The sequence below is a fragment of the Caretta caretta genome, chromosome 6, assembly GCF_965140235.1.
Source record: "Caretta caretta isolate rCarCar2 chromosome 6, rCarCar1.hap1, whole genome shotgun sequence".
NCBI classification, from domain to species: Eukaryota; Metazoa; Chordata; order Testudines; family Cheloniidae; genus Caretta; species Caretta caretta.
The window spans coordinates 128,388,755-128,407,824 of NC_134211.1; the positions used below are offsets into that span (position 1 = coordinate 128,388,755).

General features: G+C 47.3%; 1 protein-coding gene across 5 annotated transcripts in view; it reads left to right on the top strand.

Annotated features, from left to right (window-relative positions):
* MDGA2 (MAM domain containing glycosylphosphatidylinositol anchor 2) overlaps positions 1 to 19,070 on the top strand; it is a 691,558-nt gene that overhangs the window by 242,420 nt on the left and 430,068 nt on the right. For 4 of the 5 annotated variants that reach the window (XR_012669127.1, XR_012669125.1, XR_012669126.1 and 1 more), the window contains exon 2: positions 9,962 to 10,101. Coding sequence is in view for 1 of the 5 variants with exons in the window: in XM_048853669.2 (XP_048709626.1) it covers positions 9,962 to 10,101 (140 nt within the window). In the remaining 4 variants the exon portion in view is untranslated. Of the gene's footprint in view, positions 1 to 9,961; positions 10,102 to 19,070 lie in introns of those variants that run through there. The other variant, XR_012669128.1, reaches the window with a different exon arrangement.

Genomic DNA, 19,070 nt, shown 5'->3' on the forward strand with positions numbered 1-19,070 from the left:
ACAACATTCACTTTCTTCCAGTCTTCTGGAACTTAGTGCTTCCAGGCTTATAAAAATCAACTGTAACAGTCCAGTGAGCTCTTCAGCCAGCTCTTAAGTCCTTCATAACTTGAACACCTAGCCTTCCACTGTGACTGCAAAGGGAACACTAGATGCCCAAAGAGAAGAATTATGCTATAGGTAAGGATGGGCCATCCAATTCAGAATTGAAACTAACAAAAGTCTAACAGGAATGACCAAGTTATTTGTGCCCAGAAACCAGATTTGTGCCTGCATATAAGGTATTTTTGTGTATAACTCAAATAATTGTGCGTGCCAGGCTTTGAAGAGTAACCCAGAAAAGTGCAGAGTAGAAAACAACTTTACATCCTGATATATTTTCTGTCTTTGAAAGGGTGGCAGAGAGAGCAGACCTGCTGGAACTCTTGAGAGATGACAGAACGTAGCTGCTGTTTGTAAACTAAACGTGTCCATTACAAAGCTGAGGAAATGGCAGCTTTAAAAAATAAGGCTTAGTTCAAAAAGCTCCAGCCAGGTTCCTTTGCAAACATCGCTTCCATCTTCAAAGCCAGCCAGCAGCAGCTACTCGTGTCAATTTCAAAGGCTCTGTAGACAGATGTGGAGTCACTTCACAGAGAGCTGCCATGGTCCTGACAGCAGCTACAAAATTTAGGATCTAAACACTTCCTAATGCTTGCCATGCTTTAAAATCAGTGTGATCAAAATACATAATGAACATAGAAATACAATGTTAGAAGGGGAGCCATATGTTTTCCTAATGTCGTTTCTCGCCCTGATGTTTAATTGGTGATTGGATATGAGGGAAAGTGATGTTGCAAAATATGTCCCAAGCCATGTGGGTGCATCAGGGCGTGCGCGTGTTCAGGAAACTCTAGCCCCAGCCATTCAGGATATGTCTACCCTGCAGATGGAGTGAGCCTCCTAGCCCAGGTAGACAAATGCACCTTCGTTGGGCTCAAGGTAGCAGGCTAAATATAGCAGTCTGGATGTTGCTGCACTGGCTGAGCCCCTGGCTAGCACTCCGGAGGTCAGACCCAGGGGATCGGGATGGTTTGGACTCAGGTGACTAGCCTGAACCACCAGCAGTTTTTGCAACATCCACACTGCTATTCCTACCTTGAACTGAGCTAGCAGGAGTCCCTCTACCCAGGCGAGGAGGCATGCTCCCAGCTGCAGTGTAAACATACCTTCAGATTCCTAAAGTCATGCGCTCAATCAGGTGGTTATGAGCCATCATAATCTGTTAGCACCCTCTGCTGGTCAAATGGCAATCATTTTTAGCTTAAAGAGGACCAAAGGTCCTACTTCCTAGAGAACTGGAGGCTTATTTAGAGGAGGTTTAGGGAGAAAATGGTTAAAGGTTAGAACTAGAAGTCACCCTTGGGCTCTGGTTCTGGATGCAAGCCCAACATCTGAGGGTATTGGATCTGGGTGTAAGGTTCAGGTACATCACTACTATCGAACTAGACCCACATGAGTATTTTTGATGCCTGTGTTCAGCAAATTAATTATTTTTCCTTCTGAGATATTTTCATTTAATGTTAAGTTAGATAAAGTTTTAGGAATATAAATGAGCAAACAGCTTGCTCCATAGCCAGTAGAGGTTGGCCCTCCTATCATTTTCCAGTCATGAGTGTATTATTTAATTTTTGTAGCTGTAAAGCACCCTCTTGAGCAGATGGCTTTCCCATCGGCTCCTAAGGTTCTGGGTTCAAAGCAGCTCAGCCCTCTCCTTGTGTCTTCTGTGTCTCTGACACAAGGCCCCCGTGTCAGACTACCTACTTTGGGATCCAGTTTCTTCCAAGTGCACTCCATCCAGGTTCGATAGTGCTGGCAGGTGCCATTGCTTTGCAGATAAAGTCAGAGAAGCAGCTCAGATAAATGGGAAGAATGTAATTTATGAAAAGAGGAGGCATGGCTCATCTAGGCATAATTAGGGGCAATGCAGAACTGCCCTGCTCAGGAGAGCCCTAGCCAAGGGGGGTACTCAGCCTCTGGAAGCATAGTTCCTCTCCATGGCACTCAGGTGCAAAGCCAGTGCGCCCATTACCACATACCTTTGTGAGATGCAGCCTATTCCTTCCTCCCACCTTTGGGGAGACTGGGTAGAACCTAGGAGAAGGTGGGGATTTGCCTGCAGCCTGCCCCACCTGAATCCTTTGAGCAGAGGTGAAAGCAAGCTGGTACGCCCCGGTACGGCGTATCGGCAAGAGCCAGTGCGCCGTACTGGGGTGGATCGGTTTCCTCAGGCGCAATTTAAAGGGCTTGCGGCGCCCAGCAGCGGCTGGAGCCCCCGGTCCTTTAAATTGCTGCCAGAGCCCCGCTGCCGGAGCCCTGGCGTAGCGGAGGCGGGGCTGGGGCAGCGATTTAAAGGGCCCCTGGCAGTAGCGGCGGCCAAGCCCTGGGCCCTTTAAATCGTCCCCGGAGCCCCACCCCCACTTCCCCAGGGCTCCGGCAGGCTCCGGGGACGATTTAAAGGGCCCAGGGCGGTCGTGGAGGCCGGAGCCCCGTCCCCGGAGCCCTTGGGAAGCGGCGGCGGGGCTCTGGGGATGATTTAAAGGGCCTAGGGCTTGGCCGCCGCTACCCCCCCGGGCCCTTTAAACCGCTGCCAGAGCCCCCGGCTGCTGCTGTTACCCCGGGGAGGGGGAAGGAGGCACTTGCTGGTACGGGGGGGGCTGGGGCTGGCTCTGACCTCCCCCAGCCGCGCCCCTTCCACCCGAGGCCCCGCCGCTTCCGGGGGCCAGAGCCGGCCCCAGCCCAGTCCCATACCAGTAAGTCACTAGACCTACTTTCACCCCTGCCTTTGAGGTGCAGTGGACCCCACGGGAGCAGGAAGGGAGCAGTTTCTATACTCCTGGAGTACGGGGCTTGCTGTTCTACTCAGGCCTCAGAGGCTGCACAAGGCTTATGACACGCTGGCCCCACCCTCTGCACTGCCTCATGCGTGGCCCATTGCACAAAGGCCAGACACAGCGTGATCCCAGAACTGCACTCCTGGAGCCTCTCGCAGTATGAGGACCATTAACACAATGGTCTCGTGCTGCATGGTTGCTTGAACAAACAGCCTGAGTAGACTTAAGTGAGGTGACTGTAAATTTAAGCAGCTAGTGAACCTGGCTTGTTTCCGTGAAACACACACCTTTGTTACAGTGAGCTACTAAAGACACACAACTCCAGACCCTTTATGTGGGGAGAGCTGTCATGTAAATGGCTTTATTATTACTTGGACTAATAGATTAGTAAGGCTGAGGACAAGGTGATCTTTAGGGGTTAGATTGTGATGCCTTTACTTGTGTTGAACGATACCTGATGCCCCAAGTCACCTTGCTGGAGTCAGTGAGGTGGCGTAAGGTTTTACTTAGGGACAAGTAAGTAGGGAAGTTAAACCTTAGGGTTGGTGTATAGGGGCAAGTTAGTGTGCAGCAAGCTAGCGTGTGAATTTAGAGCCCACTCGCTTCTCCGAACTACCTCCCTCTGCACGTTCTCGCTGCGCACCCAGGCGTATGTCCGTGCTCCGAACTAGGGGTGTGATTCCCTGGCTCGTGCACCCACGCTCACGCCAGCTGCCGCGGAGCTAGCATGCGTGCAAATAGCAGCATAACCACAGGAACCCGGGTAGCGACAGCGGGCTCACAGCTCTGCCATGCTGCGTACAAACCCGCCTGAATCCAATGGATACAGACGCGGCCACACCTCCACCCATGCTACCACGGCTACGCTGCTATTTATACTTGCACTAACTGGATGGCAATGTCACGAGTACGTGTATGCGAGCAGGGGGATTGCACCCCCAGCTCGCAGTGCAGACGCAGCCTAAGAACGCGCCCTCAGGTGGTTTAACTTCATGTGCTTCCAAAGTGCAGTGCACATAAAAGCATTCTCAGTGCACAGCAGAAGTGTCCGCACAGCGAGTTGGTCCGGAGTAGGCAGTGAGCTGTAAATTCACGCCCTAGCTCGCCGCACATTAACTTCCCATGTAGACCAGCCCTCAGTGTGAGCATGGGAAAATGACCTAGATGTTTAATTTTTTTCTTGCAAGCAATAAACATCACCTTAGGCCAGGGGGAGTCTATAGGTGGACCGGCAGATGCTTTTGAATGGACCCCAAAATCTTTGTATTTACTTTTTTTTATTACCATTATTGTTGTTGGGTTTTTTAAAATTTGTCTGGAGTCTGGACCTTGACTATACCTTGACCAAGAAATAGGGACCATGACAAAAAATAATTGACTACCCTGCCCTAAGGTCTCAGAGAAACCAACCCAATAACAGTGTACTGACGGGCCCTGTTGGGCATAATCCAGTTCCTCTTTATGCAGACAACTCTGGCTGTTGGGAGAGTGGGAATGCTGGGAGAGATCCCAGGACTCTGAGTAGAAAGAGATGGCTAATCTCTCTCTCTCTTTATATATCTGCTATCTAATCTCTAGAAGATATCAGGTATAACGTGTGTGTATTGACACACTCACTCTACATAGAAGATAACTGATTTCCCTGGGTGTTGTATCCTTTTTGACTGGGGCTACTTTTGTCACAGTAGTGTCCAAGGAAAAAAATGGGTGATATTCATCCCAGAGGACATGAACTCAGAGTGCCTGGAAAGTAGTTTGCGTTCATGCCTATTCGCTTATGTTAGTTGGTCTATCCGGAATCTTGTTGCTGCTTGTTACTCACATGGAAAACCTTCAAAACTAATTTTCACCTTCTATCATTTGAGTTGTGAAAACCTGATCAACAAAGGGATCCACTCCATTATAAATAAAGCTATAACATTCAGCCTGTGCCCTTGGGATCGGTGAGCAACAAGGCCAGATTTCTTAAACAGTTACCAAAAAGGTTGGCATAGGCCAGGCAAACTGAAAATGGTTTTAAATAGAGTAGATTGCAACAGATGCAATTCCGGGTAGCTAAGAGAAAGGGAGTGAGTTGTACTGGCCTTAACTATCTTATTCTAGTCCTGTTCATTTGTGCTGCCTGGACAGCTTTGCCATAGACTCATTTTCTTAGGATTCCCAGGGTCAGATATTTAAAATATCAGAAGTCTTGCACCAGATTTATTAATTGTGCACTTGAGATCACCCAAGAGCAGGTGATCTTGCTCGGGCATGTAGGAATGTTATCAGGAGGGCCAAATCGCACCTGGAGCTGCAGCTAGCCAGAGATGTCAAGAGTAACAAGAAGGGTTTCTTCAGGTATGTTGGCAACCAGAAGAAAGCCAAGGAATGTGTGGGCCCTTACTGAATGAGGGAGGCAAACTAGTGACAGAGGATGTGGAAAAAGCTAATGTACTCAATGCTTTTTTTGCCTCTGTTTTCACTAACAAGGTCAGCTCCCAGACTGCTACGCTGGGCATCACAAAATGGGGAAGACATGGACAGCCCTCTGTGGAGACAGAGGTGGTTAGGGACTATTTAGAAAAGCTGGACGTGCACAAGTCCATGGGGCCGGACGAGTTGCATCCGAGAGTGCTGAAGGAACTGGCGGCTGTGATTGCAGAGCCATTGGCCATTATCTTTGAAAACTCGTGGCGAACGGGGGAAGTCCCGGATGACTGGAAAAAGGCTAATGTAGTGCCAATCTTTAAAAAAGGGAAGAAGGAGGATTCTGGGAACTACAGGCCAGTCAGCCTCACTTCAGTCCCTGGAAAAATCATGGAGCAGGTCCTCAAAGAATCAATCCTGAAGTACTTGCATGAAAGGAAAGTGATCAGGAACAGCCAGCATGGATTCACCAAGGGAAGGTCATGCCTGACTAATCTAATCGCCTTCTATGATGAGATTACTGGTTCTGTGGATGAAGGGAAAGCAGTGGATGTATTGTTTCTTGACTTTAGCAAAGCTTTTGACACGGTCTCCCACAGTATTCTTGTCAGCAAGTTAAGGAAGTATGGGCTGGATGAATGCACTACAAGGTGGGTAGAAAGCTGGCTAGATTGTCGGGCTCAACGGGTAGTGATCAATGGCTCCATGTCTAGTTGGCAGCTGGTATCAAGTGGAGTGCCCCAAGGGTCGGTCCTGGGGCCGGTTTTGTTCAATATCTTCATAAATGATCTGGAGGATGGTGTGGATTGCACTCTCAGCAAATTTGCGGATGATACTAAACTGGGAGGAGTGGTAGATACGCTGGAGGGGAGGGATAGGATACAGAAGGAGCTAGACAAATTGGAGGATTGGGCCAAAAGAAATCTGATGAGGTTCAATAAGGATAAGTGCAGGGTCCTGCACTTAGGACGGAAGAACCCAATGCACAGCTACAGACTAGGGACCGAATGGCTAGGCAGCAGTTCTGCGGAAAAGGACCTAGGGGTGACAGTGGACGAGAAGCTGGATATGAGTCAGCAGTGTGCCCTTGTTGCCAAGAAGGCCAATGGCATTTTGGGATGTATAAGTAGGGGCATAGCGAGCAGATCGAGGGACGTGATCGTTCCTCTCTATTCGACATTGGTGAGGCCTCATCTGGAGTACTGTGTCCAGTTTTTGGCCCCACACTTCAAGAAGGATGTGGATAAATTGGAGAGAGTCCAGCGAAGGGCAACAAAAATGATTAGGGGTCTGGAACACATGAGTTATGAGGAGAGGCTGAGGGAGCTGGGATTGTTTAGCCTGCAGAAGAGAAGAATGAGGGGGGATTTGATAGCTGCTTTCAACTACCTGAAAGGGGGTTCCAAAGAGGATGGCTCTAGACTGTTCTCAATGGTAGCAGATGACAGAACGAGGAGTAATGGTCTCAAGCTGCAGTGGGGGAGGTTTAGATTGGATATTAGGAAAAACTTTTTCACTAAGAGGGTGGTGAAACACTGGAATGCGTTACCTAGGGAGGTGGTAGAATCTCCTTCCTTAGAGGTTTTTAAGGTCAGGCTTGACAAAGCCCTGGCTGGGATGATTTAACTGGGAATTGGTCCTGCTTCGAGCAGGGGGTTGGACTAGATGACCTTCTGGGGTCCCTTCCAACCCTTATATTCTATGATTCTATGATTCTGTAGGTGCATATTGGTTGTTTTCATGTGAAAAGAAATCATTGTTGTCACCTGATAGATTCTTTGAGCCTGGATTTCTGCTCAGGTGCTAAAACCCTGATCTGCAAAGATTTAGGGACATGCTTGGTGCATAAAGCTATGTGATGTGACAAAGGCAGATCTGAAAGACAAGGTAGGGGAGTTAATGTCTTTTATTGGACTAACTCCTGAGCTTACAGCTTGTCTCTCTAATATCCTGGGAACAACACTACACACAACAACACTGCATACAGCCATTAAACTCAGGCCCTGGCAGTTCTGGAAGGGTGTTCGGAGGGTGGTATATTAGTCTTAGAATGATTAAAGCCCTTTCCCTGTGAACTGAAAGAGGTTACCTCTCGTTAATTGTGGACACCTGAGTCTAATTAAGGGCAGCCTGGGACCGTTAAAAACCAGCTCCAGTGAACGGGCTACAAGGAGACATGAGATGCAAGCTGCAGAAGGGTTGTGTGCTGCAAGGGGAAAAGGCATCTCCTAGGTGAAGAGCTGTTTTTCCCTATAAGGGAAATCTTGTGTTGTTTCTGTCTGGGGAGAGGACCTGGGTTCGCAGCATAGCTGGGCCCAGCGTGAGTGAAAGAGGATGACTGGTGATAGGTAGCCGGCGTGAGGAGAGGCAGTTCTCCAGTGGGAGTGAGGCAATTTAAATATTTTTTGTTTCTGTTTAAAAAAGCCCTCAGGCCAACCCCAAGGCCTACCCTATGAATACTGTAAATAAACTAATGTCCAGTACTAAACCTCCATAGTGGGACTGATTTACCACAGGCCCCCTCGGCGCCAGAGGGAGAAACACTGAGCCTTGATGTGCCGAAAGAGGGGCGTTCTCACAGTGTAGAGTGAATTATGTGCATACGTCTTTGCAGTATCAGAGCCTACTTAGCCTCCATTCAGTGAAGCAGGGGCTGAGGCTTCCAGGTCATCGACACGGTGGGCTGCTCAGACCCATGCGTCGGAGCTCCTTTGGGCCAAGAGTTCACCACTGGATCTGATTTCGCTGTCCTGTAGGCTTGTGCCAGGCTGTCTGATTGAAGAGCCGCCCGCAGGTTAACAGTCGCGTTTGCCCCTACTAACGAATAGCATCGCTCCGGAGAGTTTTAAAGCTGACTTATTTTTTTATACATCTGATTTACCTTTTGCCATTTCTGCCGTTTATTGTCGTCTTATATTTCATTCAGCAAAGGCACTGTAATGAGTACTTGACCTTATCCTCCTATCGATCTGCTCGTGTGGAATTTGAATGAGGGGGCATTGCATGGCTCGGAATTACTGACATCCCGTAGAGCCATTGTTGTTCTCTCCTGGACTGTTAAAACATTATTGTGACTTGTGCATCCAATACGACAACCATTGTAATTTTCCAGCATAGGCACCACATGTTACACATGTGGGGCATATGGAAACATTTTGCTTTTCTCAGTGCAGGTTAAATATACCAGGAAAATGGAATCTGTCCTAACTGAAACTCCGGTCCTGCTCCTGGTCCCAGTGAAGTTGACGGATGTTAATATTCACTTTAAATGGGAGTAGAATCAACCCTGTTGTGCTGACTACTTTATTTTAGTGGTTTGATTAAAGCTTCGTATTTACCTAATAAGTGTTATAATACATTTAGAAAGGTATATAATAAAAAGAACAAAAATGGAAAGTTGATTTTGGGAAGGAAAACAAAAATAAACGAGCGTGCAAATGTGTCTTTAGGGGACCGCTGGATATACATAAATATTACAGCCAATGTTCATGGCACTGAACTTGTCCCTCACAGCCTATTACTGCCGCCGGCTAATGGAGTTCGTCTTTCAGTTCACGTGGGAGGGTGCCGTGCTGTGGAGCTCAAGTTCCTGTATTCAAACCCTGCTGACGACCCCTGGGCAGGGTCATTATAATTGTGTGTTAGTACCATATTTTCAGGCAATATGTTTGCAGTTAAATATCTTTCTCTTTCAGTGCTAGCAGTCACACTGTGTCTTCCACTGTTCTTGAGGTTCCCCATGTCTAAAGAATAAGAAATGGCATCATCAAATGAAGGCGTCATTCCTACTAAAACTTGCCCTTGGGTTTGCCTTTCATGCCAGTGGATGCTAATCTAGGTAGGGAGATAGCCACAGTAGAGATGGGCTTGTGCCAAACATTTAATATCTGGATTTTGGATCTGAACTTCCCATAAGTTTGTTGTTTTCAGGTTCCAGGTGCCCATCTCTACCTTAAAATATGGACAAAAGGCTACACAGATTGGATAGGTCACAGAAATGGGAGTGGGATCGTCAGTGAATCTGGGCACTGGTTCTAAGCTAGTCCAGAAGTTGGTACACTTCAGACTGTTCCATGCCTTTGCAAAGCAAGCAGGTGATTTCAGGCCATTCATTACGCTAAAGGTGTCCGAAAAAGCACTATCCCAACTGTGCCCCATATTGGCAGCCTCATCGGAGAGCCCGACAGCTGAATGGGCAGGAGGCTGAAGTCCTAGCATCTGTAGCAGAGTCTCCACCAGGGCAAGGGTGAGCCCAGTTTTTGAGGCTGCGAGAGGAGGTCTGCATGCCCCTGCAGCTCTTGTGTGCCTATGTCAGGGATGTCATTTTGGAGTCTCTTGCAATGGAAGGGGAAAAATAATCAAATCAAACATCAGAGATGGAGCTGTTCTCTGGTTCCTTGTTTGTGGCCCTGCTTTTTATGGGGGTGTAGAGCAGTGGGGGAGGGGAAGGTGTTTAGAGGAAGTCTGTGGGAGTAGTCATATAACTGCATCCAAAAACAGAGCATTGGATTCTTCCGTTGGAGAAGGGCCTTACCCCTCACGTGAACACACACTGTTGGCACTGAGTTGGGCTGAGCATGGCTGGAGCTATGTGTAGCAGTTGGTCCTGTGGGGACAAGGGACAAGTCACTGTGTGGAAACATTTTACTGACCTGTTTCTCTTTCTGCTGGTTTGACAGGCCCACCCACAGTGCGGATTGTGCACTCAGGCCTGGCGTGTAACATCGAGGAGGAGCGCTACTCGGAGAGGGTATACACCATCCGCGAGGGGGAGACTCTGGAGCTCACCTGCTTGGTGACTGGCCATCCTCGGCCACAGGTGAGTCCCAAACTGTGACCCAGCTGCATCCTGTAGCTGTATTGCTATAACTCACCTGTTGTTCGCTCTCGTAGCCATGTCAGGTCATCTTGTTTGCAGATGTATTGGTGCGACTTGCTCTTATAAGTGCTGGACTCTCTTGAGTGCAATGAAGCTGGTTTAGCCCAGTTAGTATGACCAGGTTTGCCCACCCCAGCTATAGATGTTTGCATTCTAGGGTGGGATTCAAAACTGCTCAGTATTAGCCTAAAATGGCTCCCCTTGAAGAGTTATGTCAGCACTATGCAACTTTGAGAATTCCCCTCATGCAGTCGATAATCACAGTCAAGCAAGGGCAAATACCGTTAGTTGCAATCAACAAATGAATACGGATTACAAATAGGAGACACTTTTCTTCTAAATCTGGTGAATCTCAGTACAGCATGTGTGAGGTGAGGGGAAAGAAGCCATGCATAGATTCACTGCTCAAAATTCTTTCCAAGATCCTAAATGAAAAAACAAATACTCTCTAAGGTGCCACAAATACTCCTTTTCTTTTTGCGGATGCAGACTAACACGGCTGCTACTCTGAAACCTGTCAAATAGAGGGTTGTAAATCAATTCCTTTTCATGTCATGGTTTATTTCTTTTTGTTCAGTGTTTGCAATACCTCTTAAAAGTAGGAAGTAACATTTATTTCCTTGCTGACTTTATGCTCTTTGGCAAATACGGATTTCTCTCGCTCCATCTTTTTTCCCCTCTGTTATGGCGCCCTGACCGCAGTTGTCGCAGTCCTCTAACATAAGTGGCATGATTAAATGTCAGTGAAGTTGTAGGGTAGGACTTCGATGACTTTCTGATGCTGCCGTGCTGGCTGATTGGTTCCCCATTAGCTGAATTTAATTCCCTGAATAAATATTAACTCTGCTTTAAAGATACTGATACATATTTTGTATGTATCCACACATTCTAAAATACTGTGGAAGAGAGGAAAACAACTAGAGACCCAGATTCGGATACTTTTACTCATGCTGAGAAGCCCATTACTCCTCCAGTAGGGCCACCTGACTTCATTGGAGTTACTTATGGAGGCTGATACTGTTCAGTGTAAGAGTGACAGAATCTCATCCATCTCGGATAACTTCAATTATCCAACCACCTGTCATCTGAAACAGCTTCATATCCCTCAGTGCCTGTTAATTACATTGAATATTCCCTCAATTATCAGAACCTTTATCATCCAACCTTTCAGTGTCTCTGTAGCATTCAAATAATCAAGCTTGTACTGTATGAACTAGTTTATTGACTTCTGCCTAGCATCTGTTAGAAGGAAAATACAGTGTATCACCTGGCAAGCATACAAGATTAGAATAAGTGAGTGTGCCTGTCTGTGTCTATGTATACACACACACACACACGCACACCCACACACCACACATTTAAGTTTCTATTTCAAACCATCCTGTAGTTTAAAAAACGTTGGGGAAATGGGCAAGTTTGCTACCTCCTGTGTAGCCTGTGGGGAGAGCATGAAGGCTCCAGTCCTGCTCCCATCAAAGTGAATGGTAAAACACCTGTTGACTTCAGTGGTGCAAAATCGGACCCTAAGGGCAGGTCTACACTACAGCCAGGATCGATACTCTGAGATCGATCCACTGGCAGTTGATTTAGCGGGTCTAGAGAAGACCCGCCAAATCGACAGCAGATCACTCTCCAGTCGACCCCTGTACTCTACCCCCGACGAGAAGAGTAAGGTAAGTCGATGGGAGAGTTTCTCCCATAGACCCCGCGGTAACTCCACCTAAGATACATCAACTCCAGCTATGTTATTCACGTAGCTTGGAGTTGCGTAGGGTAGGTCGATATACCGCGATAGTGTAGACATAGCCTAAATCCCAAGCTCATAAAACGAGATGTTCCCTGCACTCTCTCTGCAAAGACAGCTTTTTTGCAAGGAGTTATTTCTTATTAACCAAGGCCTCTTCTTCAAGGCATATTATTCCCACACACCAGGTCACTCGGCCTGGAACTCTCTGAAGGGCTGCCAGAATAAATCATGTGGATAAGGATGAAGAGAGCCTAGAAATGCCACCCCTCAGAACAGTGAATTTTTAAGAAGCTTGGTTTCAGCATATGTTCCCACCACAGTGTCACAGGTTTCAAATCGGAGGTCGGAGATCAGGCACTTTTCAGCTGTGTCCCTTTAAAACAGAAGATTCTGTTTCGAAGCTGCCTTCGGAGGACACGCTGACTCATCAGTTACCAGTATTTTCCCCTTGTGATGATTCTATGGCTCCAGGCCGAAGTCATGACTCAGAGGAATTTCTCTCCAATCCAGTGTCCTGGAGGAAAAGTTCTGTACTTATTTTTCATCATCACTTCTTATATTTCTTTTCCCACAGACAGGCAGCTTCTCCTGCTGGCATGTTTGCTGAGCTGATTGCAACTTTCCAGTCTTTCTGCTGCCATGAAGTGACTGGCTGCTGCCTTTTCTGCTGTCTGGGAGGACCTTCCCCCCTGTGCGGGGAGGGCAGGGCACTTCCCCAGACTAGCGGGAAATCCTCGGCCTCTATTAATGGTTGCAACAGTTGAGCAGCCTTAGCAGAAACATTGGCGAGCTGCTGCTGCTTGCACGCTCAGCAAAGGCGTGTTGTCTGTGGACACAGTGTAGTGCTTGTGGCAGAATCCCTTTGCGCCAGAGGCTTCCCCCCCGGTGCTTACCAGCCCAGGGGGATGTGCTAGGATGGGCACTCCTGCGACCAGTGGCTGACCTGCCCCCTGCTTGCTGGGCAGCAGATAAGGGGCCCACAAGGGGTCCAGCGAGGCAGTTTCAGCACCTGACACTGGGCGGCCTCCAGTTTGCTACCAACAGCCTGCCTAGGTTGAGGGCTGACCCTCTGCTTTGTTACCAAACAGCTAGGGGTACCCATGGGGAGGGCAGCAGAGCACGTTTTAGATCAGCACTGCTGGTCTCCTGCCCCATCAGAGGCTGCATCTGTCTAAGGTACTCGCATGGCCCCTGCCACTGCAGTATCTCAGCGCCTTACAGTCTTTGATGGATTTACCCTCACCGCACCCCCAGGGGATAGGACAGTGCTATTATCCCCATTGTGCATGCAGGAAGTGGGGTACAGAGAGACTAAGGGTATGTCTACACTACAGTGGAGTCACAGCAAGTCTCAGGGCTGGGGTCAACTGACTTGGGCTTGTGGGGCTCATGCCATAGGGCTAAGAATAGCAGCATCGGCACTCAGGCTGGAGCCTGACCTCGGAGACCCGCCCCTTTCACCGGGTTGTTTGAGCCCCAACTTGCACACTGCTATCTTTAGCCACTCAGCGAGAGCCTGAGTCAGTTGACCTGGGCTCTGAGATGCACTGCCAAGTTCTTATTAGCATAGACATACCCTAAGGGATTTGCCCAGGGTCACGCAGGAAGCCTGTGGTGGAGTGGGGAATTAAACCAGCGTCTTCTAAGTCTTCCTCTAATGCCCTTAGATAAAGCCACAAAGCCATCAGCAGGTTCAGCCAGAGGGAGGAAACCTGCTTTTGCGGGTCCCACACAGCCAATGCTGCCCTGATTCCCCTTTGTCCTGGGCTTTAGTACCAGCACTGTTTTTCTCTGCTTCTGCATGGTCCTGGGGCCACTTACACTCACCCTCCATTTGCTCTCTGTGCTGGATTGACAGCTCGCCATCCAGTCAGCAGATGCGAGAGGAGGAACTTTCTGTGGCTGTGCTTTTGTGTGGGCTGGGCCAGCATGATCACCTCTGAAGCTGCAGATCCTGTCCAGACCTGCATGTCTTCAGGCTCACAGCAGCCTAAGAAAAGGCCAGGGCTCTTTAGCTGCCTTCAGACTGGCTATAAACGGTACTTTCTTAAGCAGTCACAAAGCTGCTGCTGCTGTATCAAAAAAGCTGTTCAACCAAAACCGTTTATCAAGACAGCATCCACATGGCTGCTTTCTCATAAAATCTCTATTTTCTTATCTTGGATCCAGGATGGAAAATTGATTTCAGTTCATTTGACCTGTTTATGGATTTTTCTCACTCATCTAGCGCCTCGATCATCTGTCTCTCTCTTTCATATGTTACAGCTCACAAAAAAATCAAGGGGCTGGCAATATTTTCTGAAGATTAATTGCTTGGAGCAGGGGGATGGGTCTGATGGTCTCGGAAGTGTGATTCTGCTGCAAAATGCAGGAGGTTTGCAAGACTGATTTTGAATATTAGCCTTCTTTTATCACCTTCTCATTGAAGTTTAGTGCTCCCAAAAGCAAATGTATGAGAACAGGCAAGAATATTGTATAGTGCAGCCAGGCAATATCTAAGTTCATGCACATATCTGCCTATGGAAAATAGAATCTTCCTGACCTTTGTAGCCTCTGCCTTTCTATTGATCAAAGGCATGGACCAATCTGGCCTAACTCTAAGTTGGTTTTGTGAAATTGACAAGCAGAGGAAGAGAGAAATCACAAGGTGTGGGCACGTTAAACAAATCGATGTTTTCTTATGAGATAAGAAAAGAAATGGTGAATCCTTAAGGTTAGCATTTGCCAAGTATCTTCATCCGTCAAAGAGGCGGTGGGGTATTGTGTCTCATTCATTACTCTCACGTACTTTGTTTCTAAACTAGATAGTGGTTACACTTTAAAAAAAAATACTTAACGTAAATGCAGTGATGTGGTTGAGATTTCAAAGGTATAGAAGTTAGGAAATTCAAACCCATGGTTGTGGTTTCAGCCAGACCTTGATCATCCTGGGTGTGTATAATGTTTTGTCTTCGTGTGCCACTAAATCGTCAACTGTTAGATCTCCAAAGTACTTGACATTACCAAGAATCTAGAGTGTTCCCTCTTCAGGGGGGAGAGAGAGCTCAATGGTTTGAGCATTGATCTGCTTAAACCCAGGGTTGTGAGTTCAATCCTTGAGGGGGCCATTTAGGGATATGGGCCAAAATTGGGGATTGGTCCTGCTTTGAGCAGGGGGTTGGACTAGATGACCTCCTGAGGTCCCTTCCAACCCTGATGTTCTATGATTCTTCTTGTGCAGAGAAATAGTATGGTGGAGCTTGCAGCTGTTTTAAGTGCCAGCCACTGGATGGTGTTTTTTTTTTCTTAATAGGCCCAATTCTTCAGCATCAGGCCCATAACTTTTCTGTGTTGTGACCAAGTTATAGTGGCTTTTTGTATTGAGACGGCATTGGGGAAGGAGGGAGGTCTCTATTCTGAAGCTTTTCATAGAATATTTGTGCTGATTTTATATGGAATCTTGACAACATGCATTAATTTCCCTCATTTTCTGTGGGAAGTGCCACATGGGATTAGAATCATAGTCCATCTAGTCTACAAAAACTTCAGAACATAAGAATGTCCATACTGGGTCAGACCAATGGTCCATCTAGCCCAGTATCCTGTCTTCTGACAGTGACCAATGACAGGTGCTTCAGACAGAATGAACAGAACAAGGCAATTTTTTGTGATCCATCTTCTGTTATCCACTCCCAGCTTCTGGCAAACAGAGGCTAGGGTCACTCAGAGCATGGTGTTGTATCCCATCCTGGCTAATAACCATTGATGGACCTATCCTCTATGAACTTATCTAGTTCTTTTTTGAACCCTGTTATTGTTTTGGCCTTCACAACATCCTCTGGCAAAGAGTTCCACAGGTTGGTGGTGCACTGTGTGAAGATATACTTCCTTTTATTTGTTTTAATCCAGCATCTTATTAACTTCATTGGGCGACCACTTGTTCATGTGTTATGTGAAGGAGTAAATAACACTTTCTTATTCACTTTCTCCGTACCAGTCAAGACTTACAGACCTCTATCATATTCCCCCTTAGTCATCTCTTTTCCAAGCTGAACAGTTCCAGTCTTTTTTTAATCTTTCCTCATACGGAAGCTGTTTCATACCCTTAATAATTTTAGTTGCCCTTCTCTAGACCTTTTCCAATTCCAATATATCTTTTTTGAGATGGGGCATCTAGATCTGCACACAGTATTCAACATGTCAGCATACTATGGATTTATATAGAGGCATTATCCAACAAGTTCTTTGAATGTATTGGAGACCATTTTTATTTCATAAGCTGGAGAAAGCTACTGTGGGGAGGCTGTTCTAGATTTGATTTTGACAAATAGGGAGGAACTGGTTGAGAATTTGAAAGTGGAAGGCAATTTGGGTGAAAGTGATCATGAAATGGTAGAGTTCATGATTCTAAGGAATGGTCGGAGGGAGAACAGCACAATAAAGACAATGGATTTCAAGAAGGCAGACTTTAGCAAACTCAGGGAGTTGGTAGGTAAGATCCCATGGGAATCAAGTCTAAGGGGAAAAACAATTGAAGACAGTTGGCAGTTTTTCAAAGAGATATTATTAAGGGCACAAGAGCAAACTATCCCACTGTGTAGGAAAGACGGGAAGTATGGCAAGAGACAACGCTGGCTTAGCCAAGAGATCTTCAATGATCTAAAACTCAAAAAAGAGTCCTACAAAAAGTGGAAACTTGGTGAAATTACAAAGGATGAATATAAACAAATAACACAAGTATTATTAGGGACAAAATTAGAAAAGCCAAGGCACAAAACGAGATCAGACTAGCTAGGGACGTAAAAGGAAACAAGAAAACATTCTACAAATACATTAGAAGCAAGAGGAAGACCAAGGACAGAGTAGGCCCGTTACTTAAGGAGGGGGGATAGACAATAACAGAAAATGTGGAAATGGCAGAGGTTCTTAATGACTTCTTTGTTTCGGTTTTCACTAAGAAGGTTGGTGACGACTGGACTTCTAACGTTGTGAATGCCAGTGAAAAAGAGGTAGGATCAGAGTCTAAAACAGGGAAAGAACAAGTCAAAAATTACTTAGACAAGTTAGATGTCTTCAAATCACCAGGGCCTGATGAAATGCATCCTAGAATACTCAGGGAGCTGACTGAGGAGATATCTGAGCCATTAGCAATTATCTTTGAAAAGTCATGGAACACGGGAAACACTCCAGAAGACTGGAAAAGGGCAAATATAGTGTCCATCTATAAAAAGAGAAATAAGGACAACCTGGGCAATTACAGACCAGTCAGTTTAACTTCTGTACCCGGAAAGATAATGGAGCAAATAATTAAGCAATCAATTTGCAAACACCTAGAAGATAATAAGGTGAAAAATAACAGTCAGCATGAATTTGTCAAGAACAAATCATGTCAAACCAGCTTGATAGCTTTTTTTGACAAGGTAACAAGCATTGTGGTTAGGGGGGGAAGTGGTAGATGTGGTGTATCTTGACTTTAGTAGGGCTTTTGATACTGTCTCACATGACCTTCTCATAAACAAACCAGGGAAATACAACCTAGATGGAGCTACTATACGGTGGGTGCATAACTAGTTGGAAAACCATTCCCAGAGAGAAGTTATCAGTGGTTCACAGTCATGCTGGAAGGGCATAATGAGTGGGGTCCCGCAGGGATCAGTTCTGGGTCTGGTTCTGTTCAATATCTTCATCAGTGATTTAGATAATGGCATACAGAGTACACTTACAAAGTTTGTGGACAATACCAAGCTGGGAGGGGTTGCAAGTGCTTTAGAGGATAGGAATAAAACTCAAAATGATCTGGAGAAATGGTCTGAAGTAAATAGGATGAAATTCAAAAAGGACAAATGCAAAGTACTCCATTTAGGAAGGAACAATAAATTGCACATGTACAAAATGGGAAATGACTTCCTAGGAAGGAGTGCTGCGGAAAGGGATCTGGGGGGGTCATAGTGGATCACAAGCTAAATATGAGTCAACCGTATAGCACTGTTGCAAAAAAAGCAAACATCGTTCTGGGATGTATTAGCAGGAGTGTTGTAAACAAGACCCGAGAAGTAATTCTTCCGCTCTACTCTGCGCTGCTTAGGCCTCAACTGGAGCATTGTTCTGGGCACCACATTTCAGGAAAGATGTGGAGAAATTGGAGAAAGTCCAGAGAAGAGCAACAAAACCGATTAAAGGTCTAGAAAACGTGACCTATGAGGGAAGATTGAAAAAATGTGGGTTCGTTTAGTCTGGAAAAGAGAAGACTGCAAGGGGACATAATAGTTTTCAAGTACATAAAAGGTTGTTACAAGGAGGAGGGAGAAAAAATGTTGTTCTTAACCTCTGAGGACAGTACAAGAAGCAATGGGCTTAAATTGCAGCAAGGGCGGTTTAGGTTGGACATTAGGAAAAATGTCCTAAGTGTATGTCTATACTACCCGCTGGATCGGCGGGCAGCGATCGATCCAGCGCGGGGGGGGGGGGGGGGGGTCAATTTATCGTGTCTAGCTCCATTCCCCAGCTCAGGTCCCGGCTGCTGGCCCCTCATCTTGCTTCCAACCCTGCACTTGTAGCTCGGGTCCTGGACGCTGGTCTCACTCCATGGCCACAGGCCCAGGGCCCACACCGAGGGCCCCACTCCTGGTCCCGCACCTGGGGCCCCGGCCACCGGCTCTACTCCCTGGCCGCTGGCCCCGTGCCCCACCCCCCACTCCCAGGACTTCGCTCCCGGGGCCCCGCGCCTGGATCCCAGGGCTCCAAACCCAGGGCCCCGCATCCAGCCCCATGGCCAGGGCTCTGCTCCTGGCCCTGCATGTGGGGTCCCGGCTGCTGGCCCCTGCTCAGGGCTCTGCTCCTGTCCCCATGCCTGCGGTGGGGGTCCTTCAGTGCCGCCGAAGACCGGAGTGAGTGAAGGACCCAACGCTGAAGTGCCGCTGAAGACCCGGAGCGCCACGAGGTGAGTACAAGGGGGTGGCGCCTTTTTTATCTCCGCTCCCCCTGTTTTCTCCACCCGGCTACGCCACTGTGCCCACTCCCAGCCGTGGCCACAGCCTCGGCCCCCTTACCACTGTCCGGGTCCCCCCTCCCAAAGACACAGCCCTGCTCTCAGCCTCAGCATGTGGGGGGGGGGAGTTGGGCGGGGGGGCATGGGCAGGGGTAAGGGGGCTGGCTCTCAGCACCCCCATGACTAAAAATGTTC